The following is an 11,673-nucleotide window of genomic DNA, read 5'->3' on the forward strand; positions in this document are numbered from 1 at the left end:
CGAATGGTACAGATACAGGAGCAAGCAATTCTCTATGTTCACTATACAGATGGCAAGTTGCTCTAGCAGCACAGGAGAGCACTGGCTGTATATATTAGGGCAGCACAGTGGCGTAGTGGTTAGCGCTTCTGCCTTGCAGCACTGAGGGTCCTTGGTTTGAATCCCGGCCAGATCACTATCTGCAAGGAGTTTGCATGTTCTCCCTGTGCTTGCCTGGGTTTCCTCCGGTTTCCTCCCACACGCCAAAGACACGCTGGAAGGTAAATTGGGTCCTCTCTAATGGGCCCTGTGTGTGTGAGATAGGGACCTTAGATTGTAAGCTCCTTGGGGGCAGGGACTGATGTGAATGTGCACTACGTAAATACGCTGCGTAAACTTGTCGGGCTCTGTAGATACCTGAAATAAATAACACAGACAGATGAATTTTAGCATCTCTTCAGATGTGATACATGGATTGTATGTAACTATGCTGGCCCAATGTAAGTATAAAGAATAGATCATTCCTGGTGTTCAGCTTTAGCACACACTTTATGCGGTACTTGTTGCCATATACAGTATGTTAGCACTTTGGCCCACTGTCGTATACGTGTTGCAACTACAGGTGAAACTCGAATAATTAGAATATTGTGCAAAAGTAATGGCAGTAAGTGCTGCAAAAGGGGCCCAAACCAAGTACTGAGTACATATGCATGCTTGTACTTTTCAGAGGTCCGATATTGTTCTATGTACAATCCTTGTTTTATTGATTGCATGTAATATTCTAATTTTCTGAGATTGTGGATTTGGGGTTTTCATGAGCTGTAAGCCATAATCATCACAATGATGACAAATCACGGCTTGAACTATCTTGCTTTGCATGTAATGAGTCTCTCTCATATATTAGTTTCACCTTTTAAGTTGCATTAGTGAAATAAATGAACTTTGCACGATATTCTAATTATTCGAGTTTCACCTGTATATTGTATGCAGCTGTTTGCGCAGGGTGTTTTTATAGCCTATACCTCTGCAATATGTCTAGCACTCCCTATTGTTATATATACAGTGTGATCTGTATTGATCTATATTCATTGAATACAATGGTTACCCGGGCATAGGACTCAATTTGAGTTCCCTTTTAGCTGGTCAATTAAATGTATATTTGACCGATGGATGGGATTATTATTGGAAGGGCTCATTCACATGTGTGCGTTTCAACTCATCCATTGCAACGCATCATAACTCACGTTTCTCAATCTTCAATTAAGTGCTATGGCTCTGTCGACAGGTATATTTTGGATTGCTGAAGGCGCGCCCCATGCATGTTTTTTAGGCTGGTGCAGCACACTGGTTGATATGGTCCATAAATGTCAATGGGAATGCACACCAATGCATCATGATGTGTCAAAAACTAGCCTCTAACACACAATGCAACACAATGAGGGGGATTATCAAAAGCTTAACTGATCAAACTGAATAGAGAAGCTGATTGGTTACTACTGTCCTAGATTGTTCACTTCTCCTGCCTTTCCCAAACTCTTCACCCTTTTGTAAATAACCCTGTTAAAAAAAAAGATCCCATGGAGATGAGCAGAAAAGCATGAAAAACACATTACAAATGTTTGTACATGCATTAGAATTACGGACATACTCATTCTCCCTGGAAAAGGCATGCAAAAAAGGTGTGGTTACAGCAAAGAAAAGTGCCTCAAAAACAGGTGTAAGATGTGCACAAACTTTACACTGGCTCCGTGTGCTGCAGATCATGGACACTGAACCCTTTGAATGATTTAGGATGAAGCAAGCATGCCCTCTGCTGGAGAATGGTGGAACCCATACCCAGGGAAAAGAGCAACTTCAAGCAGAAGGGCAATCATTCGGTGACCTGCTAATACTATCCAGCAGATACTACACCAGTGCTAGAGTCAGGAATGTCACTCAATGTACCTTAGGCTGGGCACACACCTTACAACCATCGCAATGCCGAACAAACAGTGTGCGCCGGCCCGTCCGGCTTTTATCTTACGAACATGCTACATGTTCGTAAGTTAAAAGTCGTGCGACCTTACAGTAGTAGAGGTCGCACGGCTTCGACACACACCTTACGTTAATCGTACGATCGCGGGATTTCCCGCGATTATCGTAAGGTGTGTGGGCACCCTTAGAGATCGACTCCAGCAGACACATTTTTTTTCATTACAAGGGTTACAATTTGTGTCCCCATCAGGCAGATTTTTGTCATGGTTTCAGCACTGCTAGGATAAAATGAACCACCCTATGGAGAGCCTACTGATTTCCAAGCCCAACTCCCTGACCTCTGACCTCTGTCCCTCATTCACCCCCCTCCCCCACCTTCAGGTACCCTGGCAGGATTTTTTGCTCTTTTGTTTTAAACTCACTTTTTCCAGATGTTTTGTGGCCGGTCGTGTGACGGACATTCTCCCACTATTAGGCATCCTCAGTGATGAAGAGAGAGCGGCAATGATGTGATGATATGGGGCCTGAGGTGAGGGTTCATGACTCTCTGCACTCCCAGTATATCCTCATTCTTAAGGTGCCCATACACTGTACGATTCTCGTACGAGAATCGGGGGAAATCCCGCGATTGTACGATAATCGTACAGTGTATGGAAGGCGTGCAACCGTTTCTACTGTACGGTCGCACGTCTTCCGTCGAACAAGCAGGCTTGAAAACCTGTGGCCTGCTTGTTTGACAACTGCCGAACGCACCGGTGCGCACATGCGCACACTGCCTGTTTGCAGTGATCGGAAGCCCGCCCCTCACTGCGGTCATCGGAAGCCCGCCCCTAAGTGGGGCGGGCTTCCGATGATCGCAAGTACGATCTGCCTGTCCAAGATGGGCAGATCGTACGAGCTTTTAATAAGCTTACGACCATCGCAAGACAAAAGTCTTGCGATGGTCGTAAGGTGTATGGGCACCTTTACAGGCTGAATGATGTTGGGTGTCATTCAACCCATTATCTAAGGACATCTAGTGGTGAAAAGCAACTACTGCAGAAGAGAGCACCAGAGAGGAGGCGAGTATTGCAGCTTAAGTTGCCATTCAAAAGCTACCGTTGCAGTGGGCCTCCACTGCACTGCAAGGGTTAAATGCTCGAAGGGGGGTGGCAGGCAAAGCAGCATGGCCGCTCTGCTGCACAATGTTTGCAGTGTGTCTGCTGCCCGCTTTCTGGGTCAGAGCATCCCAGGTTTCTAAAAGTCGGGTGGGGAGATGGGTAAGGGTCATGAACGTCTCTTAGAAACCTGTGACACTCTACTGCCCCAGCCAGTATATTTTTTGCTGTCTGTGTATCATTGGAGAAATTGCCCCAGAGGTGCAAGAAATTAGAGAAAACCTCTCAAAGTGAGTGGAATTCCCATCATAGGCTGTTGTCCATAGGTGTCCCTATTGGAAGATTTCCCTTTACCCCTTCGTTTTTCTATGACAATGGTCAATGGTACAAATAGAGGGGCGAATCTCCCCAACAGGAACACAGCAATAAAAACTTGACAGAGGATCTAACCTTTCCCCACTCTATCCATCATTAGAAAAAAATATGCTGCCTTGAGATACACTTTAATGTTTCGTTCTCCATTGGCTCCAAAACATTTTACCAAATTGGCAAAATTTCAAAGATATTTGCCAAAATTTGGGGTAAATAAATTAAAAACCCCTCAATTTCCTTCATTACTTGCTACAACGTGCGCACCTCATACTCTTCAGTAAACTTGATTCTGTAGTCAGAACAAACTGGTGTGTTGAGCCGTGTATGAAAACTGCTTCCATCACTGACCGGTGTTCTAAAAGGAGAACAGAAAGACAATAACACTAAAACTGAGATCAATCTATACACATGATCCATCCTGTTCTCCTATATATTTGTATCCTTGTGGGAGAATTCTTTGAAAGAGAAATCCCGGAGCGTGTTGAGATTATATAAAATAGGTGTGATGGTCAGGTGTTCACAAACACTTGGTCATATAGTGTATGTATGTATTTTTTATGTATACTGTACCCGGTGTTCCAACTGCCTGGACGTAGACAAAAATAACGTTTTTCTTCCCTTTCATGGCGTCTTCTAAGTTTTGAAGTTCCAATATGGAGGTGACATATTTTACTTTATTATAAAGCAAAACGCTGAAAGATAATGGGTGAGAAAGGTAAAAGAAGAGTGTCAGTGTCATTTAAAAAGAAGAAAATACAGGCAGTTTCCATGTTAACCTTCTTTCCTTGCTATGGGGCAGCAGTTAAGTTTAAGATGAGGATCTTAAACCCAGAAAACTGTGTCCCTCTACCCAGAAAAATTGTGTCCCTAAAGCCAGAAAAATGTGTCCGTGTACCCAGAAAATTGCTCTTCACAACACCATACTGACTGATGACACAGCTTACACATAGGAAATGAATGAAGTCACAGTACTTACAATAAAACGTTGGCAACAATAGCGTTGACATCAAACAGGGTGTCTGTAGGGAATTCCCTCAGTAGTTTTGTCCCCCTGGAGAACAACAGAAAAGTGATCATGATACGCATATTACTCTGTACATACAAACATACATACAGGCTGCACACATAGACTTCTATTGAACCGTGTCCAGAGGCCGGAGATGCTGGGAGATGGTCCCATAGAAGTTTATGGACCTGTAATGCAGAAGCATGGCCGGGTTAATGAAGATTTGCAGTACTGGATGTAAACAAAGATCTGAACCGCGGCCATCGGATCAAGGTAAGTATGCTTCCGTGGAGGGTGTGCTAGGTTCGGTCAGGGGAAGGGAGGATAAAAATGAATGCACTTTGTTTATCTTTTATGACTACTAGGGATGCAACAATATCGGTTTTTCGGTGTCGAGTACGAGTACCGATATTTTTTTTCCGATACTCGCCAATACCGAATACCGGAAGTCCCATTAAAGGAAGCCAGGCAGCTTGTAATGACTCGCCACCTGGCTTCCTGATTAGCCGGGTAGCCGGCTCCATGCTCCCTCCTCACCAAGTGAGGAGGGAGCATGAAGCCGGCTTCCAGCCGGGCAGTGTGTAATGACTCGCTGCCCAGCTTCCTGCTAGGCGTCGGAGCATTTAGGCGAGTACGAGCCCAAATACTGGGCACCAGCACCGATACTAGTAATCGGTATAGTTGCATCCCTAATGACTACACATTTTTTCAGTGAAGCCCCCAGCCTATATGTGATCACTACGCTATAGCTAACACTGCGATCACATGACTAGGAACCACTCTGATTGGTCCTGGATTGTCAGCAGGGCCCTGAGCTGTCAACAATAGCCTGCATTGGAAGTGTCAATTAGTGTTTACCTGAACAAGTAAGCATTTCCTTCTGAACAGAACTTGACGGTGTCATACTTCACACAAATAACCTGAGCGGTAAAAGCGGGAGAGAAAACCAGAGCATTTAAAGTGGAATTGTCACAAACAAAAACAATGAAAATAAAGATATAAACAGTAGTTTGCAACCTGGACATGGCTGCACACTTCCTAAATATATTTAAAGCTGACTTCTGGGCACATATAAAAGACACAACTGAATACAGCTCAGTGTAAGTCCCTGAGCTTGGTATACGCCTCCTGCAATCCCCAGTACAGAAGGGCTTAGACTGGGTGAGAGAGAGAAGCAGCACAAAGAGCCGATCAGATGTCTTTCAGTGCGTATGTGCCAAAAAATGAGTATGCTGATAGACGAATACAGCAGAGTGACAGAAAGATGAGCTCATCAGTCTGCTGCTTCTTCTTTTTTCACTGTCCAGTCACAGGCTGGGGGAAATACAAGGCCCATGTGCTCATGAGAACCCTTGGAAATATTTAATGGTATGAGCATGCTTGTGTTTAAGGAAGCTTGTCATGAAAAGACATGGAGGTTGTAATTAATGAACTCTAACTCCAAAATTGCTACTGGTCTGGCTGCCATGCTGCCAAGGCTTTAAAATTTTAAAGGCATAGTCAACCTTTTGCAAAAAAAATAATAAATGTATACACACTAATACAAGAAATAATGCGCATTTATTTATTTTTTTTGCATTGCAGCCTGCCAAGTATTGCAACCGTGATCAGTGGATGATAGGTGCAATGCTCAGGCTCCTGCAGACTCTTCCTCCCAGTCCCAGGGTGGCACAGACGGCCAGTTAAAGGAAGTGTCAGTGGAGTACAAATATGGTGATGTCACTGCACTTGTACTCCATGGAGAACTATGAGGCCCCCAACCGCAGTGGCCGACAGGACTTGTAGTCTCTCCAGGATCTGTGAACGGATGACGCAACTGTGCACGTGGAGCCATGTACTTTAGTACCCATCCTCAAGGGGTATACTGGCAAGAAGTGTGGTGAGATATCTATTGGAACCATGCACAGCTGCGCCAATTTCAAAAGATGTCTGAATGCTGCGGGGAGAACAACCCTGGGTTTCAGGTAAAGGGGGGCTGTTTGGGGGGTGGCGGGCTGGGTTATGGGACCATTTTATTTTTGGTTCCTGTCTGAAAACTCCATTTCGGTGCACCTCTAATAGTGACTTGTCTCCCGCTTGCCCTTTTTGGACACAGATTCCACACTACAGGTCCTCTTTAACCCTTTTGCTGCCAGAGACGTATGCGTTACGGCGCTGGCAACGGGCCCCTGTGAACACGCTCCCGGCAGCTATAGCCGACTCTCAGCTTTACACTGGAAGTGATTCTGGTGGCTGAACTGCTGCCAGGCGGTATCCAGCGGTTGGTAAACTTATTCGCTCCCCCTTCCCTCCGCTTCCGACACCCTTTGCCTTGCTTACTGGGCTCTGCTGTCCCTCCTGCGGTCCGGGGATGGGTGTCAGCAAGAAGCGGGGAGAGAGACCAGCGAATGTCTGTTCACTAATCTCCTCCCTGCTGATTGAAGCCAGAAGTGAAGCTGACTGCGTTGCTTCGGGTTCCTGAGCTGTCAATCCCCAGCTAGAGAAGCCGGGGAAGAAGCTATTCAAGTGCAATCTGTGCTTCATCGGCTTCTTTGAAGTGGAAAGGTGACATTAGGGGTCTAATCTCACCATAAAGAGGACCTGTCTCCACTGCCTTACTATCCTTTGTGATAGCAATGGAGTTACGCAAAAAAAAAAGTTAAAAGAAACTAAAGATAAAAAAAATAGATGTAAAAATATCCCCCAAAAATGTTTAAAGTCCCCCGCCCCCAGGTACGAAAACGACAAACATATCGCACTGTGCGCCAAAGATTTTGGTTTGATAAAGAGTTGTAAGATGTAAAAATGTGCAACTGCCGCCATTTTATTCTACTGAGTCTGTGCTTTCAGGAAATTGACAACTCTCAGTTAAAGGAGAACTATGAGGCGAGTGATTTTCGGCTCAATAGATCGGGAAGTGAGCGAACACATACCGGCGCTCGCTCACTTCTGGATCTATCCCCGCAGAGAGCTGTCACTCACGGCTCCCTGCACGGATTCCCCCCTCCCCGCTCCGATCCTCCAGCGCTGACTGGCGGAACGGACGGGGGAGGGGGCGGGCACAGCTGGCCCTGCCTCTAGATAGGCAGAGCCAGCTGTCATTCCCGCAGCTGGGCGGATCTCGACAGCAATGTCGGGGATCCGTTCCGGCTGCGGCGTCTCAGTATACCACGCGCTGTAGCTCGCGGTATACTGAGCCTTGGGTCACGGGAGAACGCTAGTTTGTGTTCTCCCGTGACCCTTAGGAGAACTATGGGGAAAAGCCCTGACCCCATAGTTCTCCTTTAATGTGGAGATCCAAAATGTGGCTTCTAATGTGTGCAAAAACGTCTCTGGCAGCGATAGGGTTAAACAACGCCTATTTGTAGCTTCTATAGACGTAAACATTTATTAAAACAGATTTTTATATATTATATATTATTTTCCTCCTTTTGGTGAAACTTAAAACAAAAGTCATAATTGTTGACAGTATTCTGCATGCTTTGTTATAGGAAAGACTTTACCTTGGCCACATAAATCCCGTAGTCCTCCAACACCCCGGCAGATTTTTGTAATTCCTCCAGGAAGATGACATTGTTGGCGAACTCTGAAATAAAACATGCAAATATTTAAAGGAGAACTCCGCTATCTGCAGCTGAACTGAGCGCAGAACACCCCAGCGTGGCTGCTAATATTTGGTGCAAATATTGATCTATGACACTGAAACTCCTCGGGGCAATTTGGGTGCTCAAATTGGGGGTTTTCCTTCAGATTTTAATTAACGTTTTTGTTTTAATTGATTGTGTTTTATACTTGGCATGATCTCTATGGATCCTGTAGTTGTGATTCAAAGTAATCTGAGTTATGCACAGAAGGAATTTTTTTTTCCTGCCATATTTCAATAGAAGACAGGGTGTCAGGAAGCCAAAACTAGCCTGTGTGGATGAAGTACAGTCCCTGACTATGCTCCTGTCTGCTGTCCTGCACTGCATTGTACTGCCCGCAAGTTACTGACCCGGCCTGTCCCTGACTATGCTTCTGTCTGCTGTCCTGTACTGCTCTGCCTGCATGTTATTGACCTTGCCTGTTCCTTACTATGCTCCTGCTGTTCTGTAGTGGGCAGCCTACAAGTTATCAACCTGGCCTGTCCTTGGCTACTCTCCTGCCTGCTCTTTACTGCCCGCAAGTTACCAACCCGGCCAGTCCCTCACTACGCTCCTGTCTGCTGTACTGTACTGTGCTGCCTGCATGTTATTGACCTGGCCTGTTCCTTACTATGCTCCTGCCTGCTATTCCTGCACCTTGCTGCCGATTCTTGCTGACTCGGCTTGACTTGGACTTCACTATCAAAGATCTGCGTTCTTCATCTGCTTCCTGCCTGGGAGACGACTGCACTACTGATCCCAGCACAGTACTGATCCCGGGTGACTATGCTATCTTCCGGCCCCCGTGCCATTCCTCGTCCTTGGGCACCTGCTCCACTCTCCTGGGGTCCGTGCACTGGAGCAGCAAGAGAGACTGCCCTCATCATCTCAGGCTCCCCATAAGGTTTTTGACACAGGACCCACCACTGTCTGATGGAAAGAAAAGGGAAACTGTACTAGAGTATGCTGGTACTTGAAGTACCTCAGCAGTCTAAAGCATCGTCTGCACTGTTCATTTTCTTACCAGTGTTGCTAAAATACAAAAGTGAATTCTTTCTGGGCGCCAGGCTGTCGGCGTAGGAGTCCGGCCTTAATTCAGGTAACGTGGCCTTTGCTGCAGTCAGAAAAACTCTATTCGCTAATAGGAGCAGCAAGGACATTCCAGGAAGGCCGGTCATCTTGATGGACGGTCTGAACCTGCCAAATAATATAGAAATAATAGTTATAAAAAATATTCTAATAATAAAAATAAAGTCCTAAATTATACTATTTTAATATTCAAGTAGTGTAAGTAGATAAATCTGACCTAGCGTCTGTCCCTGTACAGCAGAGCTGGAGTATGAGAGGAAAAAGCAGCACAAGGAGCCAATCAGTTCATTAACTGACAAGAAGCATGCAAATAGGAGGCGAGAGCGAGAGCAGAGTGACAGAGAGATGTGCTTATCGCTGTGCTGCTTCTCCTTTCACTGTGCAGTCACAGGCTGGGGGCAGGTCCAGGATGACCTGTGCTCAAAGGAAGTGCGTTGAATGCATCCTTCCTTCACTTACCCCATCCCCGTCTGTTACCCTCTATATCAGTCTCTTCACTGGTGTCCCATCAAACTGAAAATAACATTTATGTTGCTATACAGCCGGGGTGAGCAAACTCCAGCCCTCCAGCTGTGGTGAAACTACAAATCCCATGATGCATTTGCCTCTGGAGTCATGCCTGTGGCTGTGAGAATCTTGCAATGCCTCCTGGGATTTGTAGTTCCACAACAGCTGGGCAGCCAGAGTTTGCCTCCCCCTGATATAAGGTTTAATGCACTCTATACATTTCACATCTCTACATTTCTGATCCCAAGTACAAATATCCTCAAATTCATTCTTTTCCCTCCTCCAATGACCTACTAATGTCCTGCTGACTCATAATATCCTCCCACGCATAGCCCCATGTCTCTCCGCCCATGGAACTCTCTTCCTCACCCATTTAGACTTCACATTTAAAGTGATATTAAAGTCTTAAGGTTTTTAAGCTATTTCAGATGCTGATGAAATCACTTACAGTGGATGCAGCTCTTTGATGTTTAAACGTTTTAGTTTCCTGCAGAATCAGCGGGTTCCCTGAGCACTGGTCCTGATATCCTGTTTTAGGGTGACTCCTTTCCCTTGCAAGGTCCAATGGAGCCACCCTTGTGTGTGCCAGTAAGCTGTGCGTGTCTCCACAAACACACAAACACAGCAAGGCAATCTACTCGCCTCCTCCCCGCTTCTCCTCGCTCCTCCAAGCTAGTAGATGGACGCCTTCTGCAGACTGCTCTGTCCCTTGTGATCTTGTTCTGGATAGGAAGTTCATGGAAGCTGAGCTGAGAGAGTTGGAGCTGTCTGGAAACATGATGACGGTAAGCACTTGAGGGAAATTGTAGAAACACTTTGCTGGTCAATGTAAATGTTCTCTGTGCAAGTTAACCAACTTAAAGGATACTTAAAGACTAACTCCGGGCAGAATAAAACTTCAAAGCCCATTCACACTGGTTGCGGATCAGCACGGCTACCGCGCTGATCTCGCAAGGGAGGTTCTGGGAGTTTTTAATTGCGTTTCAGCGCTGAAACGCAATTAAAAACTCCCAAAACCGAACTGATCAGCGCGGTTCCATTGAAACCTGTATGGAAACCGCACTGATCAGCGCGGCAAAAATAGTGCAGGTAGCAGTTCGGGCGGGGGGAGGGGGGGGCGGTTCGGATCGTACGGACCTGACAAGTCGCATGAACAGTCCCCATAGCAATGTATGAGATCGTTCATGACGGCGGATCCGTGTGAACGGGGTCTCAACAACTATGAGGTGAGTGAAAATCACTCCTCCTCATAGTTCGTGCCGACGTGTGACAATGAAACTGGCACAGGTTGGCTCATTAGAACGCATACCGTCCCCCGCTCACTTCTCGATCATCTCCCTGCAGACTGTCACTCACAGCTCCCTGCAGGGATTCCCCCCTCCCCGCTCTGATCCTCCAGCGCTGACTGGCGGAACGGACAGGGGAGGGGGCTGGCACAGCTGGCTCTGCCTCTAGATAGGCAGAGCCAGCTGTCACTCACGCAGCTGGGTGGATCTCGACAGTAATGTCTGGATCCGTCCCGTCTGCGACGGTCTCAGTAAACCGCTAGCTGTAGCTCGTGATATACTGAGCTTTGGGTCACGGGAGAACGCTAGTATATGTCCTCCCGTGACCAGTAGTAGAACTATGGGGAAAAACACTGACCCCATAGTTCTTTTTTAATGAATTAAGCAATTTACTTCTGGCTTTATATCTGACCTCCGGCCTTCCCTCCAGTCTTGCACAGTTGTACCGGCTCCTCTCCTGGACTGAAATCACTTACTCTTATCTCATTGGACACTCAGCTTCTCACAGTCCGCGGTAGATCCCTTTTCAGGCTGACAACGGCTTCCGTGTATTCAGTTGGTAATAATACCGACCCCAGAATGCTCAGTTCTTTTTAAAAATTCAATGGAACCACCACACCGCCATCATTTGGAACACGCATGATTGTGGCTCGGTCCCATTCACCTCAATGGTTGCATTGAGCAGGGGCGCCACCTACCCAAAGTAACACGCTGTCCAATTTGTGCAGCGCTGTCCGGCTGCAGGGATAACGGGGAGCTGT

General features: G+C 46.4%; 1 protein-coding gene across 1 annotated transcript in view; it reads right to left on the reverse strand.

The window, feature by feature from the left end:
- The window catches only part of TXNDC16 (thioredoxin domain containing 16), a 53,966-nt gene that overhangs the window by 40,840 nt on the left and 1,453 nt on the right, over window positions 1-11,673 (reverse strand). Inside the window, exons 2-7 of the mRNA XM_018558369.1 lie at window positions 9,055-9,227; window positions 7,911-7,993; window positions 5,287-5,348; window positions 4,399-4,473; window positions 3,993-4,114; window positions 3,687-3,777 (exon numbers count right to left, since the gene is read on the reverse strand). Of these exons, the coding sequence (XP_018413871.1) occupies window positions 3,687-3,777; window positions 3,993-4,114; window positions 4,399-4,473; window positions 5,287-5,348; window positions 7,911-7,993; window positions 9,055-9,208 (587 nt within the window). The 5' untranslated portion in view covers window positions 9,209-9,227. The remainder of the gene's footprint in view (window positions 1-3,686; window positions 3,778-3,992; window positions 4,115-4,398; window positions 4,474-5,286; window positions 5,349-7,910; window positions 7,994-9,054; window positions 9,228-11,673) is intronic.

Source organism: Nanorana parkeri, unplaced genomic scaffold (assembly GCF_000935625.1).
Source record: "Nanorana parkeri isolate BGI_ZX_2015 unplaced genomic scaffold, ASM93562v1 scaffold335, whole genome shotgun sequence".
NCBI lineage: Eukaryota > Metazoa > Chordata > Amphibia > Anura > Dicroglossidae > Nanorana > Nanorana parkeri.